The 25,927-nt window shown below is 38.6% G+C and overlaps 1 protein-coding gene across 1 annotated transcript; it reads left to right on the forward strand.

Annotated features, from left to right (window-relative positions):
- TOLLIP (toll interacting protein) lies at positions 1–25,144 on the forward strand. Its single transcript, XM_069016982.1, has 6 exons — positions 1–157; positions 6,691–6,840; positions 8,809–8,991; positions 10,073–10,225; positions 12,200–12,290; positions 21,672–25,144. Exons 1-6 carry the CDS (start codon positions 125–127, stop codon positions 21,884–21,886), a joined length of 825 nt encoding a protein of 274 aa, XP_068873083.1. The 5' UTR covers positions 1–124; the 3' UTR covers positions 21,887–25,144.
- Positions 25,145–25,927: the final 783 nt, after the last annotated feature.

Below are 25,927 nucleotides of genomic sequence, written 5' to 3' on the forward strand. Positions count from 1 at the left end.
CTCGCGCTGAGTGACGGGCGGCGGGACCGGGATCTCGGTTGGGAGCGGCATCGGCGGCCTGGCGGGGCGGGAGGAGGACGAGGAGGAGGAGGAAGGGTCGCGGCCCTGGCCCCGGCGAGGCGCCATGGCGACCACCGTCACCACCCAGCGGGGCCCGGTGAGTGCTGTGGACGCGGCCCCGCCGCCGGGCCCGCTCAGGGGTATCTCCTGTTATCGTTCGCCGTGCTGGGCAGGCGAGGCCCGTCTTGGAGACCCAGATGGGCCCGCCCGGCCTCTGCCAGGGCCCCTGTGGGAGGGAGGCTCCGCGTCTCCCACCCTGCCGCAGCTCCGGCCGCGCTGGAGGCGGGAGAGGAAAAGCCCTCTCATCTTCTCTAGGTTGCCGGGGTGCGGGGGAGGGAAGTCTGCCTCGTCTCCCGGTTCCAAAGCCTGCGAAGAGGCTTTGGGGAAGGGGAGGGGAAAATCCCTCCTAACTGCGCGGAGTCCTTGAGGCGGCTGTTCTGCCCGTTCTTTGTCCAAAGGCCTTTCCAAGGAGGGAACGACTTACACTGAACCGGAGATAAACCGCTTTCCCTTGGAAGCAGAGCGTAGCTCCCTGTGCTCGCGGCTCGGCGGGGCACGGTCGGGCCGCTGTCCCTGGAGCCTGAAAGCCTGAACGACGCATCCAGTGTACGATGTAGGCGTGCGTGTTGGACGGGAGCTGAGCCGTCGTAAAACTAATTTACCAGCCTTCTGGGAGGTAGTGCTGACAGTTTATTGGGAATATGTTAGTGTCTAGTTTTGCCCAGGGTTAGTCATACCTCACACCGGGGTGTTCTACATGTGTGGTGTTACAACATTAGCTTTCGGCAGATCCGCTGTTCCTTTCTGTTCCTCCTCTCTGAAAGGATCTAGTAGTCATTGACAGTATGATACTGCTTTTGGTGAAACGAGGGGTTTTTTTTAAAACCAATAAATTCGCACTGCTGTATTTTATTATGTAGAAACAGCTACTCTTGTTTTTTTTTTAATCTATGCAGTCTTGTAGAAAGAACAGCAAGGTGAATTACTGCTAATCTTGAAAAATTATACTGCTGTCAGTTATCTTATGACAGTAATATGATATGGTCATCAATTTTATTCATTAAAGTGCCTTATTTGTCTTATTTATCATAACTGCCTAGTCTTTCTTGAATGTTTTAAAGGAGCTACATCTCAGCCTTGGAATATTATTCTTCTAGATGTCTTGTTCTAGAATTTCCCAGGTACTCCTGTATAATCTCTTTGCAATCTTTTGTTTCCTAAACTTGATTGAAGCCTGACCAGTGGAAAGGCATATGATGATTTATCTCATGCAAGTTTAGCTTTCTGGGCTTCAGGTTTTGGGTTTTTTTTTTAATGTGTTCCTAGTGTTGTTGTACATGCTTTTCTTCCTTACCCACTTTAGAGATTTGAATGTTTTAAAATGAATGAAATAGGCAATTATGCATATTAAGCAGCCATTCACAGCTGGGGGTGTTGATATGGTACATGCCAGCCTTTCTTAATTCTCTCCAGGGAGGAAGATAGAATTCTACTTGTTTCCATATATGCAACTGCATTACAAATGAATAGCCACTAAATGGTGCTAAAGGATTGGGAACCACTTTTTTCTGTATTGCTGGAGAGAGCAGTTCAGTCTTTCTGTTTGAACAAGCAGTAAAATATTCAAGGTTGTTTCATGTGGGTAAGAAAATAAAGTGGGCTGTTGCTAGTCTTATACCTGCATTTTCTGGTTTGTGATGCTGCTAACTTGGTGCGCAGTTAAAAGTTCTGATTGCTATTTAGTTTTCCAGATGAAACCGAATTCATCCTGTCTGTTACTGTAAATACTCTGCTAGAACATAGATATCTCTGGCCCTTTTCAGGATGTTATGGAATTAGCATATTTTCACATTTTGTAACCTGTTGTGAACAAAACAGCTTTTTAAATCTAAACTATAGCTGAATATGTAAGGGCTGCTAAGTAATATCTTTTACAAGTGAGAGTATTAATAAATAGTTTGACCGGGCTTTAGATTAAGACTGAGCCACCAAAACTTTGTGTTTGTGATTCCTTAGCTAGTGAATCATACCCAAAATTACTCTCCACGGTTATCCACCATGCTGGCAAATATGTCAGGTCCTTCAAAATTACATCAAGCACCAACTGCATAGATTTCTGCTCCTAATTTTCCTAATAATTACTACTCTAATGAGTAATGACTCTGATGAGTTTTTTCTTGAGACTCTTCAAAACTTTTTATGGGCCCTTGTCAAAAGTTCCTTTCCAGCTTTCTTGTAGGCTCCTTCAGGGACTGGAAGGCGCTCTGTGGTTTCCCCGGAGGCTTCACTTCTTCAGGCGTAGACACAGATGTCATATGGATACTCATTCTGTCTTTAATTTTTAACTTGTATTTGTGTACCATAGTTCGTGCCATACTTTGCAGGTATTTTTAACCCTTCCTTTTTTCCTGTGAGATCTGCTCCATTTCAGTTTAACAATTGAGATCTCCTTTCTTTTTGTGTTGCACCTCAGAAGAGAACCTGGGTCTGTTTCTTAATGACTTGCTCGCAGAGACCAGAAAGCTGCTACAAGGTGCATTCTAACTTTCTTCTATTCTAAGCAAATCCTCAGCCTGTCCTCACAAGTGCTTCAGCCCTTTTCATGGGCCTTCTTGGTGGGTCTTTGCTGGGCTCCCTGAAGTTCATCATTTTTCGTGTATTGCTGGGCCCCAAACCATCTCAGTGTTCCAGGTGTGGTCCAGCAGTAAACTGTTTCCTTTCCTCAGCCCACTGGCTGGGTTCTTGTTGATCCAGTGTAGTCTTCTGTTAGGATTCATTGCTGCAAGAGTCCTCTGCTCATCCATGTTTTGCTTGCTTTCCACCTCTGTAGAGGTACAGGCAGTCCTGCCAGTTGTTCTCCAGTCTTTTCCGGTGCCAGGGATTTTTCTGGCCAAAGTACAGGTCTTTGTGCTTGTTGAAATTCATGAGATTCCTGCCAGTGAATTCTTCTGTCTCTCCGGTTGGTATACTGCTGTCAATTATACCAGTCATTTCTCCCAAAATTTAATGTCATCCTCAAAACTGATAAGGATACCTTCTGTCTTCACCTTTGATTACTGAGGAAAAATATTAGACACATAAGTTAGTTTCAGTACAGACCTCTGAACAGCTTTACTTTTAACCAACCTCCAGTGTTGTTAACCACTGAATTTCAGCTTCTGAACTCAGTGCCTCAGCCAGCTTTTCATCCATGCAGTAGTCCATCCAATTCAGACTGTAATGATCCAGCTTTGATACCTTCTACACTTTCCTTAGTCATATATTCTTGTATTGGAGAAGGCAGATGGCTCATCAGCTTTTTATTCTTTTAAAGCCTTGGTAAAGACTGGCTATTCCTAGTCAGTTTGGTTTTTTTTCCTTCATGTGTCAAGGAATGTCTTCCAGAAGCACTTGCTCCATTAATTTCTTAGTGACTGAGGTGAAGCTGACCTGCCTGTGGTTCCTCAGGTCATCCTTCTTGCCCTTTGGAAAGATGGGTATGAGATTTGTCTTTCTCCAGTTATAGGGGAGTTCCTCTAATCTCCGTGACCTTTCAAAGGTGTTAGAGAGCAGCCTTGAACAAATATCAGCTCTTTCAGGACCTCTGGATGCTTCCTATCTGGTACCAATTTTTTCTTCAGGGTGCAAAACATAGAATAGTAGTTCAAAATTCTGTCTCATTCACTTTTTCTTTCTTAAAAACAGTAAAACTATTTAAAGGACAATAGTAAGAACTTTTTTGAGTAGTTAGGTGTTTAAAACTCTTTGATGTTTTGAAGAAGTTTCATGTAATTGCTAGTAATTCCTTGGTAATTGCTAGTGTGGAAACCTTAATTATGGTTCCCTGAGTGTCGGGGTAAATGTTTCTGTAACTTGGGGCATTTGTGGCTGTCCTTGGCTCTGTATCCCTTTCCCTTCTTTACACAGGTGCCAGAACTTGCAGGATCAGTGAGTTGAGCATTCTGACAACTTCCCTCCCATTCCCTTTACCCCCAACCCCCGTTTCACTTTCTTCTGATCAGGCCTCTACACTGACCCACTTTACAACTCTCTGGCACCATTTCATGTTGCATAAGAAACAGGAAGGTGAGACCGAGACAACCCCATCCTCAGTTACATCAAATAGCTGTAGAACATCACACCACATTCAGTTTGAAGAAGCTGAGATGCAGTTTTTAGACCTGCAGTACTCTGCTTTGAAGATCCACAAAACTACCTCTTAGGTGGTTGTAGCAGATGGGAAGGGCAATATTATTCTGTTTATAGATAATCCATATTTTTGATAAGCAATGCTGTCAGTAAAGTTTATTAGGAAGTGATTATAGGGCAGACTTATTTTTTAATGACTGTCTGCTCAACATTTGTATTCTGAATTGTGTCTGTCCTATCCCTGTCCTGTTCGTAAGTGGAATTGATTTTTTGTTCTGCAGCTAGTGACAGAACACGCTGGAATGTCACATTTTCTGAAGTGCTCTTATAGTAGAGGGCAGTGTGTTTGTTTCAAAGTGGTTGTGGAGTAGGATCAGTGACACAAGCTTGTCGTATATGTTCTCCTTGCTTTTAAAATAAAAAGTGTGGTTGAATTCTGGTTACGTAACTTTGTATTTTTAATTCAGGTTGGGAGGTGGCAATTATGTGCCTGCTTTTGAATGTTTTGAGGAAGATGTAAATTGACCTGTTTTCTGATAAAAAGATTGAATGATGCTGATTTGTCTCCGTCGATGTGGAATCAGCTGATAATTAGCTTAAGAACATACTGAGTAGTGCGTTTCCTTCAATAAGCACCTCTCCTAGATATTTTGCAGGCTAGATCACCAGGACTTGTGAACCAAGTATTAGTCAGAACTGAACACAGAAGATGAGTGTGTCCTGTTACTCACTCTTCCCTTTTGGAGGGGTTTACCACTCAGATCTTTTGAGAACTTAGTTAATACTGCATGGTTTTAGCTTCTATGTATGTCAGTTTTGTAGTTCTAGGATAAGAGTGTGGCTTTGTGTGAGGTAACTGAATAACCTAGAATCAGCTTAGCTGCTGTAAGAAAACTTTGGTCTCCTTTATGGACTTCTTCCCCTTTGGACTTCAGTACAGAGACTAGTTTGTTTATTTATTTTGGAGCAGATATTGGCTAATTTATATGAAATAAAATTTAAAAAGTGAAAGCTGTTATTAGACTTCTGTTGTGAATGGCTTAAGTTTTCCAATATCCATGTGAAGATGGTGGAGACAAAAGAGGCTATCCTGTTTTCTGGGAGTTTGACAGAGGGAGCTTGCATAATATGGAAATGGGATTTCAGGGGTGCAGCCATCAGTTCTGACTTTGGGAAATGTTTATGATGTCTATTCCTAGAGGTGCTAATACCAGATTTTAAACTCTCTGGAGGACCAGGGTTGGAGGGGGACCTGCTGTGTTGTAAATGCCATTTCCTTGCTAATTCTGGGGCCATTTCAAATCTTGCCTAAATGGATTATGTTTTATTGTAAAATGATGCGTATTCCACTGAGAAGGCTATTACAACACCATATCGCATTGCCAGCCAAACTTAAATAAGCTTTCTTTTATTATTAACTTCTAGCTTAGTTTTCTCCCTCTTTACCCCTGTTTCTTCTTCCCACTTCTTAAAACTTCAGCTTCTTAGGTTTTTAATTGTAAAATTTTAAGGTGCGTGTAAGCAAAACTAATTCCCTTTTTATTCTGCTTCCCAATAGCCCAGCAGCAGGCATTCAGTGCTTCCTCCTGAACTTTTCAGATAAACTTCCTTTCTGGCACGTGACACCTACTGTTGCTAGGATCCTGAAGCTCTCAGATAATCATACAAAATAGTCATACGTGTGATTTGGCAAGAGCTGCAATTTCTGTCTCCAAGATGCAATCTTGACATGCAAATGCTGTCTAATCTTGAAAAGCTATGTCCTTAAGGCCTGTTAACGTCTTAAATTATGTTCTGTAGGCATGCATCTGCCAGATACATGATTAAGTAATCTTGCTTGGGATTGCAACATGAGAAATTGCATTGTCTTTTGTCTTGATGAGGTAGACAGTTCTGTATTAAATACATAAACCACTCTATAGACAGCAGAACTGGGGAACATTGACATAACAGAACAAAGCATTCAGTCACCACAAGCTGGAAAGGAACCTAGGACTTATCCCACCATAGGGCTCCTTTTGTTCCTTGTCCAGCAGGCCCACCGGCCTCCACAGAAATCCTGGTTTACAGTCTGTCTTGAAGGTGACTGTGGAAGTGACCTTTCAGATGAAAGTGCTGAGCTGTGTCTTGGCACAGGAATGATTGGATACAACGTGGGTGATGAATAAGTGAAAGAGCTGGATGCCATCAGATACCATATGTGAATGTGATGTAAAACTTAGTGGTTTTGACTTTTGTATGGACTACTTAAATGTTTAGTTGCAGAGCAGCTTTGGCTCTCTGTCCTACTTCTTTTCAGAGGCTTATGTTGGAAGTGAGTGTTTTGAAAAGGAGAACATTTGCTACATGAGTTGGCGATTTTGTCATTTAATTAGTTCTTTGTTCATGCTGTCAAAACAAGACTAAATTCTCCTTAATTTGTTACACTTTGATTTATAGTCATCTCTTTCTCATTATAAAAGTTTAAAGTTGTCTTTTTTTTTCCTCTCTTTCTTTTTTAAGGTGTTTGTTGGTGAGCTGCCTCAAGATTTTCTTCGCATTACCCCAACCCAGCAGCAACAGCAAATCCAGCTGGATGCCCAGGCAGCTCAGCAGCTACAGTATGGAGGGGCAATGGGTACAGTAGGAAGACTCAGCATAACTGTAGTACAGGTATAAATGATGCCATCTTTGTACAATTAAGTAATTCTAAATAATGAATGCAAAATTTTTAATTGGTGGACACAAAAAGATTCTGTGTTGGAATTTGAATTACTAAATTACTTGTAAATGGGAGTAAGTAATTCTTAAAGATTTTATAGCTTTATTTTCCTGTACATCAGCATTTTGTCTAGTTTCATGTTTCATCGCTTCCTGGTGCAGCAATTTCCTGTAAACCTTGCTATTATAGCACATAATCAAATAAACTTGTGGGGTTTTTTGCAGTGAACAGGTTTCTCTGAAAACTTCTATCTAGGGGCTTCCTGTAGTTCCTGTACTTAATATTGGAAGACATTAGTAATTCTGAGAATATTATAGGGAATTGCAGTTCCCTTATGTATTTTTCCACATCCTTCTCCTCAAGCAGTTCTCCAGCCAGTTGGTCCAAAGTCCTATTGTCATATATATTGTTTTTCCTTTGTTGAACTTCGAGATTCCTGTCTGCACACTTCTCTTAGCCTGTCAGGGTCCTTCTGAATGGCAGTACAACAGACAGGAGATAGTCTTCTCTACCTATTTAGGAATTTGTGCAGGAACGCTATGGAATCTTGGCTGCCTATTGAGATGTAGCATTCTGGATAGGAGACTTGCCATGGTATAGTTAACCAACAGAAGATGAAAGTCTGGTTAAGGTGTTCTATATTTAAATATGTGTTGATAAAGTATACCAAACAGCATCCCGTAATTCTGTTACTAATAAACTGATGGAAGATCAGAAAAAGTTTCTGAGGAGATAATTTGTTGCTTTTTTTTTTCATGCAGATATATTGGGGTGGTGGTGAATTTGTCTAAGCACAGCTGATTATCGCCTTTCTTTTGGTGAAGTTTTTGATAAACTGTCTAATCCCACAATTCCAGAGTATAGCAAGTGCTTAATTTGGATGCCTGCTTTCTTACTTTTAAGTCCACATTTGCAAGAAACAGTTTGAGACCTTTCTCACCAGCTCTAATGTATGAATTGATGAACCAGCATGTTCCCTGAAGGAGAAAAGGGCTTTCCAAGCCTGAGGTGCAGCCTTTGTGATAAATGTTACACAGTGCACTGCTTCAACTGTTGGGAATTCTGTAAACATCCTGTAGGTGGGAAATGCCCTGGGGCACCATGGTTTGGCATTTGTCTTACTATAATAAAAACCCTGGGCTGCTTGCAGGTCAAAAGGAACAGCACATCCAAAAAGCCCAACTTCTGCATGAGCACAGCTGTGCAGCAGTGTTCAGTGTCATGTTCAGGACTGTCATCACCTTGTTTTGTTCTAGTCTTCTGATGTTACAGCAAAATATGTTGGATCTCTTCTGATTCTATGCAGCATCTGTTTTTATAGTAGTGTAGGACTTAAGTTGTCCCCTGAATTAACTACTCGTAAATGCACAGGCTGAAATAAGTGGTTAATCACTTAGAAACATACCATCTACTATTACTAGTTTACCTCAATTGAACTGCTTTTGCAGGTTATGCTTTTGGATTGTGTGATATTCTTGAAGGTACTGCACTTCTGTATTTCATCCTTTGAAAGAACTTAAGTGAAAGAGGACAGTCTACCTATGACATTATACTTGTGATTGTATGTTGGAGATCAGATACCCAGGGAAAAATTGAACTTGTTCCAGTATTCTTGTAATCATGTATCTTATGCTTTGGTATGAAGTAATTTATATTAGCTACAGTGAAAATGTGTATTTTCTACAATAAACAGGTTAAAAAGATGTTCCTTTTTCAAGGTCTCCCAGACATTTAACGATATTACTGGTTTATGTTTTAATCTGAATGCTGTTTTTCTTTATTTTTTTTCTCTTTCCTCTCTGTCACAGAATTTAATCTAGTCCTTTGTTCAATATTTGGTCCTTACTGTGAACTGATAGTAATTAACTTCTCAAATCAGTGTCAATATTATACACTTCCTGGCTTTCTTTTCTTTTCAGGCCAAACTGGCAAAGAATTACGGAATGACGCGCATGGATCCGTATTGTCGAATACGGCTGGGATACGCTGTGTATGAAACTCCAACAGCGCATAATGGAGCCAAGAACCCCCGCTGGAACAAAGTTATTCAGTGCACTGTTCCACCGGGTGTGGACTCTTTTTATCTAGAGATATTTGATGAGGTTAGAACTGCTCTATATTTTTTCTACCCCTCCCCATCTCCTGTTTGGACTGAGGTTTAGATGAAACCTTGCAAAAAAGGATTGAGTTAGCACAGGCACAGTTAGCACAGTTCCTTAGCCATGTTCTCTGGGAGATGACAAAAATTTTTCAGAATTCCAAAAGCAGCAATGCATAAAGCTTTATTCTCCAAGAATGTCAGAACTGTTACTTGTCCTTTGATAGCTGATAAAGGGGCATTAGCAGGCTTACCTGCAAAGAAAGAGAAGCAAAAGATATCTGAGTGCTATTTAAGCTCCTCTTGGCTATCAAAATGTCCTGTAGCCTTATATCCTTCACTGTCCCTATTAAAAATAGCCTGTTGTACAATGCTGTTTTACTTGAAAATTCTTCAGTGCTGTTCTAACCTAGGAAGAGCTTGGAAGCTTTCCCAAGCTTGGAATTCCTGAGAATAAAACTGTCAAATACAGACTATGTGTAGTCCCTAGGATTTATTAGGCGAAACTAAGAGGCTACAGCCTAGGCTAAAGTTAGGGTTTGCCTTTTTTTTTTTTCCCTGCCTCTCTCACTGTGTGTAGTAAAGCATGACAGTGCAGCAGCTGTGTGGTCATTACACAAGTGAGGCTTTTGGATGCTGCTTTGTGGGCCTAGTTAATTGGTTCAAGTGTCTGTTTCATTGCTGTAACAGGGGGGCAGATCAGTACTTCTATCTGCTGGAGTTCACAGCCTATCATAGTAAACAGAAGCTGTTTATGTTCATGTAATGGCCTCTGATATGATGTCATGAGATTCACACAGCTGATGATGATGATAGGATGCTGTATTTCTAGAGTGCTCTGCTTCAGGTTTTCAATTTCTTGTTATTAAATATCTGCAATCAATCTATAGTCCCACTTAAAGTGTCCTTCATCCTTGTTGGAAAGCAGATGGCCAAAATATTTATTGACAGTTTAGTAGTTTAAAAGGGAATAAAATTAACGAAGTTTAATAGCATAAAACTGAAGTGTTAGTCAAGGATAATTTTAAGTTTGGGGTTTTTTCCAGGACACTTAATTTGGTAATATTTTTCAAATTATATTTCAGAGAGCCTTTTCAATGGATGACCGCATTGCTTGGACACACATTACAATTCCTGAGTCTCTGAAACAAGGAAATGTGGAGGATGAATGGTATAGCTTGAGTGGAAGGCAAGGTGATGACAAGGAAGGAATGATTAATCTGGTTATGTCATACACGGTAAGCCGAGTTTGGGATGGGAAGGGAGAAAAGCTTCTTAAGTAGTGGGAGGGAGATATTTTAGACTGAAGTAGATCTTTTGTACCATACTGGGTGTTTGTGTGTGTTGACATTTAAAATAATTATACCTAACTTTGGGAATAGCAGTCAAAAATAAAGGCAATAAATACTTTGTGGTGAGGTGGAAAATGGGTATTTGTCTTGTTTTGCAATTACAAAAATTCAGCTTATTCCTGTTGTTGAGGTACACACTGAGAGCAGGTAGTGGGTGTGCAGCTGCAGTGGGAGCTGCAGGTTGTGTCCTGGATGGGGGACATGGTGGGAGCCCCAGGAAAGGGACCATGACCTGGTGCTGACCCTTTGCACCACAAAGGGCAGAGGGACCTGTGGCACTGGCCAGGTGACTGGGGACTTAGACACAGCAGGAGCAGAGGACTCAGCAGGAAAACCCCAGACTGTCTAGGTGCAGGGACTGTGAGGGTATAAAAGCCCAGGGATTCCTTTGTTGAGGGTCTCTCCCTAAAGGCACCAGCTCGAGTTGTTTCTGCATTACTGCACCATGATTAAATTGTTTTAAGGATCCAGATATCTGAGACTCTGCCGTGGGAAACCCAGGGTTGAGCTGGTAAGGAAACCCTGTCTGACTGTGTGAGTGTGGGGTGTGCAGGGAGCCAAGAGGGGCACCTGTGGGGCACTGGAGCCACCCACTGCAAAGGGGTCTTGGTCTCAGTAGTTACAGACTGGAGCAGCTGCCACAGTGGCTCCTGGATGGTCAGACAGGAAAGTTTCCTTAACACTGTGCTACTATATGTATAAAAAAGAAATCCTCAGCCAAATGGTCCATTGTAATTTCTAATTTGATAATAATAATTTTTAAAAAGCTTTGTGGACTCTAGTCTTTAAAAATTCATGTCAATTTAAAAGCAAAGTAACGTAAACTCTTGTCTGTCTTAAGTGTTTCTTGGGCAGTTTGAGTGCTCTTTCAAATGACGTCAGTGGCGGGACCACACGCCATGCTGCCCGTGCCGCGGACCAACGCTCGCCACTGCCACCCAGTCACGCTGCGTGCGGTCCCTCCACTGACGTTGTTTTTCATTTCCATTCTTGTTCATTTGGTGCTACTGGTCATGAACTGCAGACTTAACGCTGGTTTGTTTAGCAGCTCCTGGAGTGTTCTCATCTGTCACCTTTGTTTCAAGTAGCTGTTGGCTAACGTGTAGCACGTGCAGGCCTGAATGCTTCCTACTGCACTTGTACATCATCAGAAGTTCCAAGCTGCTGTTGAGTGAACAGATGTTCCCTGCTGTTTAAAATTCACATTCTGCCCCAGATCTGAACAGTTGTTCCACTACCCCAGGGAGAAAAGAGTTTATAATTAACCTTGAAAACTGTCACTCTCTGGATGTACTGTACATAATAGTCAATATTTTCAAGGATCAAACTGAACTGAAGTATAACTGAAGTTATTGTGGTAGTAAAAGGGAATGGAGTTAATTTGATATTTTGTTTAAAGCACTGGTTTACTTGAAAAAATAATTTATTTAAACTAAAATTTGCTTTGAGGAGCAGTGTACTGCTTTTAAAAGTGAAAAATAAGAATAAAACTCAGATTTTGTCTAATATTTAATTTATGGTGAGTATGTTGTATATTCATTTCACAGGACTAAGGCATGAAAGATGATTAAACCTGTATTTTAAAATAATTCACTTCAATAACAACACTTCACTCTTGCGAAAGGCTAGTTTGACATGTTGTGTTTTTATTGATTCACAGGCAAATTAATTGTCATTTGAAAGATGGTAGTTCAGTTAGTTTGCCAGAGATTTTGTTTACTATAGATTAGCACTCAGCATAGTCATATTGTACTACTGAACGTGGATTTGCAATGTAATGACTTGTTTGCAAACATTTTTAATTCCTGGCATTTTTTTGCTATTTCCTGAGTTGTTCTAATCTGTGCTTTTTCTGTCAAGTCTTTGCCAGCTGCCATGATGATGCAGCCCCAGCCAGTGGTTCTGATGCCCACTGTATATCAGCAAGGAGTTGGATATGTGCCTATAGCAGGTATGTTTTCTCTCCTTGAAGACTTTAAAACTTCCAGATGAAGGGTTTTGCAGAAATAAATACCAAATTACTCCTCTTTTTGCAGAATGTAAAGGAAGCTATAAAAGATTTTTCCTTAACCACTTCTTCCATGACATATTTTTATGAGAAGAGGGAACAAATTAAATGCAGGTCTGTCTTCAGTCTTGCACCCTGGAGCTACATGAGTTTTAATAAATGGATTAAAATGTCTATCAAGTTGTGAAGGCTTCTCTTTCTGAGTATTTATTTTAGACTTTGATCAGGTCACTGAATTGCTGTCAAGCAGGTTGCACTCTTAATGTGTGCTTACTTAAATGGTGGCAAGCCAAGTGTGAAGCTCTTTGCACTTGAGAAAGTGCCCCAAATGAATTGTGCTGTTGGAACTGCAGCTTCCGTAGCCCATAACAGGATTAATTTTTCTGTGGTCTTTGAAGATGCTTTGTTGCAAAGAAACATTCTACACAGCATGTGAAGTATTCACAGCTCAGTGAATGAAAATGTTAGGGAGCTCTGAGATAGCTCTTTTTGATGTGTTTACATAACTACAGCAGCTGTTGTCAGTGCTTTTTAGTTGGTTCAAAGAGAGGTTTGCCTTGTAGAGAAAGATGTGTTAACTTAGGTTTTGTAATTTTTCTGTCAGAGATGAAAATCTTAAAAGATGTAAATAAGCTTGAATTTGTCCTACTTGGGGAACTGATAAATCAATTTCAGTTGAGTTTGTGTTTCACATACAGCTCCCAGTTTGTTGTATGGATATTTATTCAGTAATAGGTGTACTTTTTAGGGAAAATAAGAGATAAATTTGCATATTTTTGACTTCTTTGTGTGCAAGTGTATGAATGAAAGAGTGTGTGGGACATAATTGCAGTGCTAAGGGATGACACAACAGATACATATTTTCTTTTTCTTTTGTAAGACTAGGAGATGATTGAATTTAAAATGACTAGGGAATGATTGAATTTAAAATTCCATTCACTGTAAAAACAAACCTCATCAACAGAAGACTGGATATGTAACTTAGAAATCATACCTCCTGTTTCATTTTTACAGAGTTAAGTTACAGCAAAATACAGAAAAGTTGGGCTGCATGCTTTATTCCCTAATGAAAACATGCAGTTTGCTTCATTTAAAGTGCTTTTTTTATCTCTGTAGCTGACTTTGCTAGTGAAGTGCTTTTAACTGGAGTGTACATTCCAAAGGGTGATTCTATTGTGGTAAACCAGACCTTCTGTAGTGAACTTCAAACACAGTCATCTTGTGTATACTTAAAAGATCTAATAGAAAGTGCTAGCAAATTTCTTTTATAAGAATAAATCAAAATGAGAATATTCATATTACAAAATTTCTGTGCCAGAGTATAAACAGAAGAAATGAAGTGAAGATTAGTTTAATGTATAATTGAAACTAGACATAGCACTGAACAGATAAAACTGACAGAAGACTTTCAAACTTACTGTTCAAGTACTGGATGTTCGGATCTTGATGCTCTGTAAATTACTTCCCTTGACAGTATTTTCTACATGGACAAGTGAAGAAATAAGTGATAATTTGCCAGTGATAGTAATGTCTGACATTTTAGCATCCAAGAATCCGGGGTCTATATGGTGGAGCATTACCCTTGTATCGAGATCCAGCATGGTTGTTTTAATTGCTGCTATAATACTATTCTGTATTAAAAATTCCTCCTGCATCTGTGACTTGTATTTTTAAAGCATTGCGAAGTTCCACCCCTGGATTTGAACTCTTCTTTTGTTCTGGGAAAGCTCGGGTGTACTTCCCTTGCTCCATAAATGCCAAACTTTTTACAAGCTACCTTTGACCTACATTTGGTATTTTTTAGTCTTTTTAAGTATTATTGTGCTTTGTGTTTGCCGTTCTAGAATTTCTGTGGACATCATGAAAATTTCCCAAAGCACTGTGAGTTCTAAAGCTTTGACTTACTCACTAATCAATGACCCACTCATAATAATTAGATGGATGTTAAGCTTTGGAGTTGCAAAGTCACTTGGCTGCAGAATATTTTTACTGTTTCATACATTTAATGGCTTAAAAGAAGTATTTTCAAATTATAAAAGGAAATAATAGTGCATCTTGGAAGACATCTTGGAGTTCTTTGAAATACTTTCTGTATACTGGACTAGATGCTCTGTCTGGATTGTGTAAACTCTTTCAGAAAGGTGCATGCAAGATGCTGGCCTTCCCTGCACAACTGAACTGTTTTTGTCTTCTGGGCCTACTCTGTTTGCACATTTCCTTTGTAACACTGTACAGTGTTTGCTCTCTTCCTTTTGAGACTGCTTCAAGAAGGGTAATGGTTGAACATCAGTCTGCTCCTGCTTTGCCTATTTTTAGTTCACGTTTTCTACCTGTGCAGCTAAATTAATGTAGTGAGTAAACATATTTTGCTTTTCCTTCTGAAGAGTGGAAGAGCATCATTGAATAGTTTATTATATTTGAAATGGAGGAGATTCTGCTGTAGAAGACTGTCAGAATCAAAGCCTTATCTATGATGGAAATAGAGTGCGTGAACTAAAATGCTTATCCAGACAGTTCAGCAGTTATTTGTTAACTGCCCAAAATAACTGTGCTTTAAAGAGGGATGGTTGAGTCAAATTTAGGTGTGTCAAAAAGGTCAAGCTGTTTTTCTGTAACAGAAAACTTCTGTTCAAAACTAACCTTCTAATTAACTAGCCTTCTAGTTAATGCTGAAGCAGCTAATTCCTCTCACACTCTCTCATACAAGCTGAGGTAAACAATAGAAGCAAGCAGTTAGTCACTGTGGTAAGCAGATGAACACAAGTAATGCTCATTTCCTCACATTTGATGGTAGATGGAGCTGTGTTAAGAACAGAAGTGGCTGTGGAATATTCTTGCACCATGGTAATTAATTGCAAAATTTTTTAAATTGAAAACTTCTGATGACAGCACTAGTTGCTACAAGCAACAGCTGCTGTAGTTGATATATCTGTGGATTGGGTATGCAAAAATTAGAACTTTTGAATCCTGCTGTTCTTGTAGAAAGCTGAGTTTATCTACCACCTCTTCCTGTTTCTTTTTCTAAAGATTACTTAATTTAAACTGTAGAATATTGTGATATACTGGTGCTTGCAGTATCTTCTTGTAGTGAACAGTACCAGAGATAGTGAGCTAAAAAATGTTAGTTCAATAAGCTTATATTTCTTATAAGCTAAATGTTAATGGGATAAATAGGAAACTTGTTTTTATTCATTTTATAAACTCCCATGTTGAAAGAATGTTAAAAACCTGCGTGTTTCATGGTCCTGTCAGAGTCAAGAATATCACTTTTCACTGAGGCAAGGTTATGTGTGTATGTGCGTTGTTCCTTCTGGTGTCCTTAATGAGAATCATAGGTTAGCTTGTGATGTTACTGGTATTTGTTCAGAAAAGCATGGATGTATGTTGTCCTTTGTGGCCTATAAAATATAACCCTTGCTGCAAACACCTGGTGGCTTACTTACTTTGGCAGCATTTCCTCTGATTGTTACTTCTGCATAAACAAAACATTTAGGAAACTTGTTCAGGGTGCTGAAGCAAATTAGTTAAGAGACTGGATCCTAGCAGGATTTAGTTTTTTAATATTAGGTAGTTTAAGTTTTGCCCAACTACCTCAGTTTATCCAACTTTCACCTTTGGAAGGTAAATAATTAATATCCTTTAAAAAATAGATTAATATTTCTTTCCCATGTCTTATTCCTTTCCCCTTGTCCCTTCATTTTCACCTGTCTTTAGGGCTTGAGTACTTTGCTCTGGGTAAGTTTCCAAGCTCTTTTCTCACTCCCATCCTCATTGAATCAAGAGTCTTTGCATGAACTCACCTAAGCTGCTTTGTTTGTTACAGCAGGCTGTATCACAAGGTATTGCCACTTGGTTGTCACAGTAGAACAATTTAATGCATCTTCTGGAAGTTATTAGAGCCTCTCTGACCTGTTGGAAAGTCTTTAAAGGCATCTGCTCAGCTTCAAGCTATAATGGTTAAACTGATTGCTAATAACAGTGTTGATGGATATAATGTGGTGTAGTAATATTCATCTGAAGCTGTTGTATGTCAGTGAGCTATACTAGATGATAGTATTGGTTTTCTAGAAGAGAAACATTATTCTTGCAGTTGTTCTGCTACTGCAAGATTAGTGGAGGAGCAGGTAATGTCGTGGCTTTGTGTAAACTTGAAAAACTGAGTTTTGCAATGACACTAAGAAAACCTGCCAATTGCCTTGGTCTTAATTTCCTTAATTATTCTTCAAATAAGCTTTCTTTTTAAAAGGTAACACTTTTTTCATCAGTGCATATTTTTCATGCACTTCTGTTTTACATCCATGTCAAGTTAAGTACCTGACTAGAACTCTAAAGGCAAATTATGTACAGGAAATCAATTTTCCTTCATTTTAGACTTCCTTTACTGTGACACTTTTGATTTTGAATTGTGCAAAAATGCTGTGACACTGCTATCTTTGATAGAAGCATTGGTCTTCAAATGCATTCAGAAAATTCTAGAATGACTTCTTGTGAGATATGATGTCATTTCTTGATGCCCTGAATTTCAGAAAGATGCTGCAGATAACTGTTGTGGTTGTTGCAACATATTTTGCTTATTCAGAGCAGTGGAATTTTAGCATTTTTCTGATATTTCATACACTTAATTTTTCTAGTAGTTTGCAAAGAAGCAACATTTAAAAAAATGAGATGGCATGCCTATTTTAGTATTGAGTTTTTTCCTGAAGCAAATATCATTAAGAGCTATTGTGTTTTTTAGAAAAGAGTTACCAATTTCTTCATTTAAATGAAAGAATTCATGCTGAGAAGGTTCCTGAGTTTACTCTGAAAGAGTCTATGGATGGGACAGAATGATAGTGAGTTAAGAAATTCAACATAGGGCACTTGACTGAAAAAGTAAATAAAATTACAAGTGTGTAATGCCTTGTATGCAGTTGGAAAAAGTTTACCCTGTTAATTCTGCTTTGATGCTTTCATTGCTGCTTGTAGCAATTGACTTGCTATTGTTTCATGTATTGGAATGTCACTGCTTATGCTAGCATGTTTGCCATTGCCATTTCACTGAATTGGAAAACAGTGCTCCATTCTTCTGATTTATAACACGTACCTCATATCTGAGCGTAATACAGGAGTCCACAATTCTACTAGTAGTGGATTCTTACATTGTTTAGTTCCAGTTTTTACCTGTCAGGGATACGAAGTTTTTTTAGCTTAAAGCAGCTTTTTACTGAACATTGATAATTTTGAAGCTTATTATAATTTTCTCTAATGACTGCATATGTGTGTCTGTTTGCTAAATTTCAGTGCATAGTTCTTGAAGTTCATACTTAAGTCTTACTTACTGTTTTGTAAATCAGAAATTATGGATGCTTTCAGCCTGAGTGCGGAAAAACCCAAAGAACTCTTAAATTGGTATTTGTATAACTTGAATGTTGAGTTTCATGAAAAGTAAGCGTGTATCATGGAGGTATTCATTAGAAATCTGTGATACTAACTTCCATTTGTATACAGTCTAGTTGTAGACAGCATAAACTAAAACTGTAAGAGTTGAGAAAATGGGTTTTGAAAATCCGTGGTGAGAAACAATATAGTCAAGAAATTTCTTGTCTTAAATTGATTATTTATATTGGAAATGCTTTTTGAGTACTGCCTGTGCAGATGTCTGGCTTCATAATTATTTTTGATGAAAGCAGTAAGGAAAACAATGTTCTAGTCTTGATTTTATTTTGGCACTGATAAGAGACTGAAACCTTATTGGTAAGATGAAGGATGCTGTGGTACTTGAGAAAAGAGCCTCATGTTTAATTTGCATTAATACTTAAAACTGACCTCCTATAGGGACAGTTCATACACTGTTTAGGCTGATTGTTGGATAATCTTAGGGTGTTGATGACTTAGTATAAAATACTGGGAAGTTTATGTTAGAAGTAAAACGTAACTTCTGTTGCTCTGTTCTTTCAGGTACTCTGCAACTTTGGTTTTTTTGAGGCCGTGTATCTTCTTATGCCCCTTTTAAATGCCTAGATTGTTTGTAGGCAGTGTGAGGAATGAATTGAAACTTGCTGAAACTCTAGAAGAGGCAGTCCAAAATACTGCTGGATTATTGGGTGATGTGTATTTGCTGGGTTGGTGAGGACTGCCCAGTGGTTTGCCTCCAGGGTGCACACATGGTCTGATTGGCCGTGTGTTCAAACACATAGTGCCAGACAAAAGTCCAGGGACCATGGTCCAAAGGCCATAAAAAGCTGTAGAGACAAGGTTTAGGGTGTTGCAGAAAAGGTGACAGATATCTGTGGTAGAGGTGGGCTGAAGATGGCTGGGTGGAAACATGGTTCCAGTGTGCAGGTAACAAATTTATGAGATTGTGATTGTGACTCAGTATGAACCTTTTTGAGATGCAGCCTGTGTGTTAGACTTAAAGCTCCTAGGTTCCTTTTTTTTTTTCTTCTAATAAAACTTAAGATGGTTAAAAGGGCAATTTTAAAATCAAAATTGGAGAACAGATAAATATGGAGGTGTTTACAAGTCAGTTATGAATCCCTTCAGATAGGACAGGAGGCCAAGTTGAGGAAAGAAATAGAAAAGAGTACATCAGGTAAAATCCTGGGTACAGTGCATGCAGTCAAACTATATTTAATTACAGTACCTTGTCAGCCAGAGTTGATGTTTAGCTCATCCAGCCTTGAATGTGAATTATAATACAGCATTTTTATGCTGGCAGAAAAAACAAGTCACTGGGATGCTTAAAATATTTGTTCAAGTTAAAGTGAGTATAGACATTTCTGACTAAATAGTTAGAGTGAAGAAAATCTTGAAGAGACAAGGTAAGTATTGAAACTGCTCTTTTTTTACATGTTAGGTCTGAATAGAAGTAGTATAATATAGTTGCAATATTTTCAATCACATAAGTACTTCAGTTGTCATGCTAAGAAAGATGAGGCTGCAAAGAGGCACTCTTGAAAATGGTATTTGGTTATACATATGCGTTGTTGTTAAGATTTTTGAGCAGTTAGAATTCAGTAGAAGAGAAGCAGCTTCTCCGGAATAATATATGAAAGCTGGTTCTCAAAGAGTCTTATTTTGAAGATATATAATGGTGATGATGCAAATAGTTCATCCTTTGTTTAACTTACAGAGAAGTAATTAAGGTCATAGATAGAAAGCAAACTGGTGAACTGAACAGGAGTGTGTAAAAGGAGTTAGATGCTCAAAGAAAATGTATGCCAAAGAAAATGTATGCCAGAGAATCGTAAGAATTGTGAAGTAAAACAGTGAAGTAGATTTCTGTCAAAAATTGGTAGGTCTCCCACATATGGGGATGTGAAAGTGTTAAATTATATATTAAATCTAAACTGGTAATGAGGTTGAGTAACAAGGCTTTTGAAGAACAAATGTGTAAAAAGTTGAGAACTATTTATTTTAAAGAAGCAGAAAACCTAGAATCACTTGTGTAATTAAATAATAATATAAGTATGTAAGGTTGTTCAAGAACACCTAGCTGGAACATGAGCCTATAACAGGTGAAGGAAGTCTTGCTTTCAGAGGAGTGGAGAATAGCAAAGTGAAGTTTCTTCTAAAATAATTTCTGAAGTAACCATTTTGTCTATTGTATAGAATGATTAAAACCCAGTAAGACTAGAATGAACTGCTTTAAACCAAACATGTAACTAGCTAAACTTTAGGAGGAAGTGACATGGTTGTGTAGGAAAAGCCTGTATGTTAAAATTTGTAGGTATTTGAATATGTAAGAAAGAATGGTGTGATCTGTGTATATCACCTCAATTGCGTTTGGAAAATGTTATTTGCGAAGCATTCTTTCTATCATATGATATTCTCATACAATAAAGGTAATCTTATTGTTTAATAGCTATTTTGAAAAGCTGATGAACAAATAAAAATAGGTGATTATTCATCTAATGAAAGGAGTTGAATCCGATGCACTTCCTTTGGTGAGGTGCATCAGATTTCTTTAAAAAGTAAGTGAGGGAAGGGGACTAAGACAATTTGTCAAAACAAAAACTCTTAGCAGTTTTCTCTCTGACTGCTGCAGGTTGCAGAAGGATCTCATTGTAATAAAAGGCAAATAAAATTATGTATTAAGTCTGGTGTTAAAGTATGTGTAAAGACTAATCTTAACTAATACATATTTGGTGATAATTTCTCGGTTTGGCCATTACTTTACATGAAGGTCTTTGAATTATTGTAGAGTACTCTATAAAAATACCAGGTGAGTAGTCTTTGAAACAATGCATAAGAGAACCAGTACTATAACTTGTTTCTGTCTAGCTGCAGGTAGTTTTCCTTGCCCTACCTTAGAAATTCTACAGGAGAACTGTGGAAGCTAATACATAGAGTGGGACTAAGATAATCAAAGATCTGAAACTACATAGAGAAGAAGTGAGATACACAATTTTCAGAAGTGTTAACAAAAGACTATAGATATGTACTATATCTGTTTTCAGGTTCATACTAAGCAAAAGGTGGTGTCTTCAGCAATGGTTCTCTGCTTAATGATAAAAGTTATTTCGTGGTGAAAAGGGGATTTTGTCTAGTAATTTCTTTTAACAGGAATAGGAAAACTCATTTTCTAAAACTCTGTAAACTGCCAGTGTTTTATTTTACATGACTATACAAAAAGTTAACAAAAAATGACAGGTTAGTTGAACTTTGTCCTTTGGAAGAGAGACGAGCAAAGCAGTGTGCGCCCCTATAGGTGTTGCTCTTTTGCCACATAGTGCCTTTGCAGGCTGGATGGAACTTCAGCCAGGAAAGACATCTGCTAAAAATTGCTTATTTGTGTGGTCCAGTCTCCTAGTGGACCAGAGTACTTTGCTTTCCTTTGAATGTGCTGGAGATGGCATTCATTGTCTTTCTAAATATCAGCTATGTGTATTGCTGATGTAAAACCATTTTTTTTAATCACAACATAAATACACTGGGAACTACAGTAAGAGATGGGGAAAACCAACCATACCTTTCTGTGATGAGCTTAGTGTTTGGCTAGTGAATTGTGTGTGAACCTGTTTATGCAAGTTGTACCTGATTTTGAACAGCACCTGTTGCCATACTGTAATTTGTAACTTCTGGAATATAACCTTGGGGAGACAACCTGTTCCAGAAAAATGTTTTCCAGTTGGAACAGTGTAGGTATAATCTCTGCAATCTTTTTCATCCTCTGGAGCGCATGTTACAATAAACAAATGATGATGTTGGTGGGTTGGGACAAGTCATGAGCTACATTCGTCTTCAAAATCACTGGGGTTTTTTGTTGTGGGTTTGTTTGTTTTTTCTTTCCCCCCCTACTCATGTATGTTTTGTGGCTTTTCTTCTTCTGTTTTTAACCTATAGGGATGCCTGCAGTCTGTAATCCAGGCATGGTACCAGTGGCAATACCACCTCCTGCGGTCAACCCTCAGCACCTGTGTAATGAAGAGGACCTGAAATCTATCCAGGACATGTTTCCCAACATGGACAGGGAAGTAATCCGCTCAGTGCTAGAAGCTCAGAGGGGGAACAAGGATGCAGCTATCAACTCCTTACTTCAGATGGCTGAAGAATCATAGATGCCCACTTCCTGCGTAGTCCCCGTCCTTGATGCCACTTATTTTTACTTGCCAAGCCAGGGATTTAGCTAGAGGAAGAATTTCCCAACAGCTTTCTGTTAGTGCATCGTGTGTGACAGGTTATATCCCTTTTCTCCTTGGATGTTTGGATCTTTTTCTCTTCCTTTCTTTCTCTGTCTGTACATACTCAGTTTAGCTTATGTCCTACAATAGAGCAGTGAAGCATCTTTACTATCAGCTGTGCCCTGTGTGGCTGTATTCTGATGGGGTGGGGAATAATGCTGCTTTGTTTCTTTCTCTCCCCCTTTTCATAAACTTGCTCTTACAAAGTAACTCTATGCAGTACGGGATTTACTCATGTTTGTTGGATGGGGAAAAAAATCTTTCCGTGGAAGGTTTGCTCTTTAAACACAACTGATTTGTTAAAAGTATGTAGGTTTCAGCAAGCAGCCTATTTTTGCCAGAAATTAAAGGAGAAACCCTTTCTTATCCTGTGGTGTTTAGTTATTACTGTGATACATTCACACCTTTTAGATGGAAGATGTTTAATTCAATAAGCTAAATTTCTTAGGTTCTGCTGTTGGTATTTGTAACGGGCATCTTCTATTCAATCTAGTCATTGGGCACCAAAGCAATATATTTTCTGGTGTGCATTTGGGGCTTTGTCCTCCCACATAGTGTTGTTATGTATCTGTAAAATCTTAGGAGGTAACTTTTAACTCATACAGTATGTATTGCTGTAGCAGAGAGCAGGACTAAGCCCTAATGTACTCCCACAGTTAATTGCACTCTAACTACGACTTCTGCATTCCCATGGCTATTTCAAAGGATAAGTGCAGAAGGAAAGATACTTATACCTGGAAAATTATTGAAGCCGTAAAGAATTATTTAAGATGCTATCTTACATTAAAAAAGCAAAAATCTATGATCTGGTTATAAGGCTTCTTTCTTAATGCCTGTGTTTCAGCAAAGTTATTGCTTTATATTAGTGGGAAAATGATTGTATTTTTCCTGTAATAAGAAATAAGCATGAAAAGTAGCTTCAGGGTCTTAGAATGGCATTATGAATTGCTCAGTGACTTGTTAGACTACAGCTGCTGTAGTCAATTTATTATTATTTGATGCAGATGGAAATAAAATTCTTTGTGAGAGACAATTTAACATATCTGAGTTACAGTCTGATCCTCAGAGGAGGTGTTTGTATTTATTATTAGTGTAATTTTTTCAAATAAGAGTTAATTTTGGAGCTGCAGAATCATACAGTATGCACCAGTTACACCTGTTGGATGAATTTCTGCGGTGTCTGTTTTTGTAAAGTAATGCACTTTAAATAGTATGCACCAATTTATTTTTCCAGTGATGTGCAATGTTGCTGTTTTGTCTCTTTAATGTTTGATTTCAAATACTTTCTACAATAGCCATAGACCTTTATATTTTCAAGAGTTGAAATGAATGTACACTTGAAATCTAGGCTCTTGAGTGATTCATGAGAACATTAAAGCCAGGTTTGGAATAGGGAGTAATGACCCATATTCTCTTCTTCTCCATACTTTATTTCATGTCCTATGCTTAAAATATTTTCTTAATTATCTGATGGAAAGCTGATTTTACTTCCCCCCAGCCTACATTCAAGTAGCCTTTAGATAGCACTGGCAGTAGAGCATGAATATTTTTTTTTGTTTATCATTAAAAGTAATTCTGAAACTTTTAAAATACAGCACCAAAAATCATCCCAGTTTCTGACCTTTTAAAGCTGTCTTTCATAATGTACACTTTTATGTTTTGTTATGAATCCCTTAGCATCTTAAATTTCCCATTGAAAGCATAAGTGTCTTTAAACATCCTCCAATTGGATTTTGAATGATGAAATTCAAGGTTATAATTTCTGTGTGCTGTAGTTGTAGAACTGCCACACTTCTGTTTTCTAAAATTAAATGGGTATTCTTCAGGAAACTGGTCTTGCCCCTTCCCTACAGTCATCATAAATTTTGTGAATGAGTAGGTGTAGAGGCATTAGGTCTTCATAGCACACACAGTGTTTTGTGACACCATGACCCAAAAGGATGAATGTTGGTAAGGATTTAGTGCTTAGATACCTCCAGGAAGAGTCCTGTGCTCTAACTTTTACAAGATAGCATGAATTGCTAGGGATGGACAATTCAGGGAAAATGTACATATTTAAATTTTTATATTAAAACGGTGGGATTCATAATACAGCTTTTCATAAAAGCAAGTGGTCATGGTTCATCTTAATGGCTGGTAAATTGTACTGCATCCTATTACAACTCCATTTCAAGCACAGAACAAAACCACCTTTCAGTCCTAACTGCCAGGAGGGGTAAGTGCAAAAGTTAAGCTAGCCAGGTTTATTCATAAACTGGGCTCTGGCCCTCTGAGGGAGACTCCTGTTCTTAGATATATTTTTGGTGTGTATTTTTTTCCTAGGCAAATGTTACACAAAACAGGGTACACGTATGTGTTGAAAATTGGATATGTAGGAGCAATATAGCCAGTAGATGTATTTCATTAGCTTACACTATACTTAAATATTGCTCTGTGGATTTGTCTTTATTTAATTAAGCATTAGAAAAGAAACTCTTACATCAAGATGTACTACTTTCTCTTGTTAAAAAGAACAAAATCATAAGCCTGCTCAGCTTTTCAGCATACATATCCTTCCAGTTAAGCTGGTTTTTGTTAGGTTTGAATTGGAGAGAGATGAAAAAAGGCAGGGAGTGTTTACTGACTAGGGTCTGTGAAATTAAGATGTTGGAACTAAAAGTCTGTTTCTTTCTTTAAAACAAACAAATCGTCAGTCATGATTGTAGCTTTTGAGGAAATGCTAATGGGGTGCGTTTGATGCTGCTCCTCTGCTCAACAGCTTCCAGCAGCTTGGAGCCAAAGCCAGCTGTATAAGACAGGCATCTGCTAACAGTTGGTGCTCTCAGTATAGTGTGAGTCCTGCCGAGAGCCTCAACTTGCTAAAGGTAGGAACATTTTTTGTCTAGCTAGATCCTTGCAACTTCTCTACTGCTCTTTGCATCTGCTGATGGTACTGAATGGGTTTTTTTCCCCCTTATAAACGTTATGCCTGTTTGGTTGATATGTAATAACGTACAGAGGATGTTTTTTGCTGTAATTATTCTGAAGACATTGTTTCTCTGTATTGGGGTCCAGTGTCCAAATATGTTTCTTGCACTCTAAAGTACATTAACTTTTTCATTCTAATTTAATAAATGTATCATCTGAATGAAAGTGTATTATGTCTCTGTTGGAGAGCACCACAATGCGAGTCTTTGTCTATAGACCAATCTGGAATTCACGTTATCAGTTACTGTCTTTTTTTCAGTGTTGAACATTGGTTGGCTAGTTACACTTAATGTGACTGTCTGGTGGGAATAGTAACAGTAAATGCTCAAAAGTACTTTGAGAATTCCTCTACAGGTAGGTGCCTCTTTCTGACTCTTCTAGGGGCTACTTTCTCATGGAAATATTCCAATGTTGCCGGTCTGGAGGACAGAAGGAGGCAGTTGTGACACTGCATTGTTTAAAGGACAGCAACACTGGAGTGCAAGGGAGGAGGGAAGAACAGTGTGTGGGTATGGAAGGAATGCTGCAGTGTGAAGGATTGAGGACTCTGGATGAGAGTGGTGTCCAAGTGAAGAGTTACGAAATAGACCTTGTGTGCTATTCCAGCTACAAAAAGAGCTGCCTTTATCTGTTAATATATTATAAATGAATTTGAAAGATTTGGTTTGCATAGCATCTCTTTCTACTACTGTGGTGGCAAAGCTATCTGGGGCCCTCTTTCTCACTTAACAGCATTACCATGCTCAGTGATAATTGTGATTATTAACCAGCTGCTAGTCTGAAGTACTACTGTATTACCAAGCTAACATTTTGGGGTTTGCTGTCCGTTCATAGTGTGGGGTTTTTTTTCTAATCAAGAGTTAATTTTTTTTAACAAGTGATATTTGAGAAGAATCTTTCGCAGCTGAATTTTCTTTATTTCCTTAATGTATTGAGTACCTACTATGAAAT

The sequence above is a fragment of the Aphelocoma coerulescens genome, chromosome 5 (assembly GCF_041296385.1).
Source record: "Aphelocoma coerulescens isolate FSJ_1873_10779 chromosome 5, UR_Acoe_1.0, whole genome shotgun sequence".
NCBI lineage: Eukaryota > Metazoa > Chordata > Aves > Passeriformes > Corvidae > Aphelocoma > Aphelocoma coerulescens.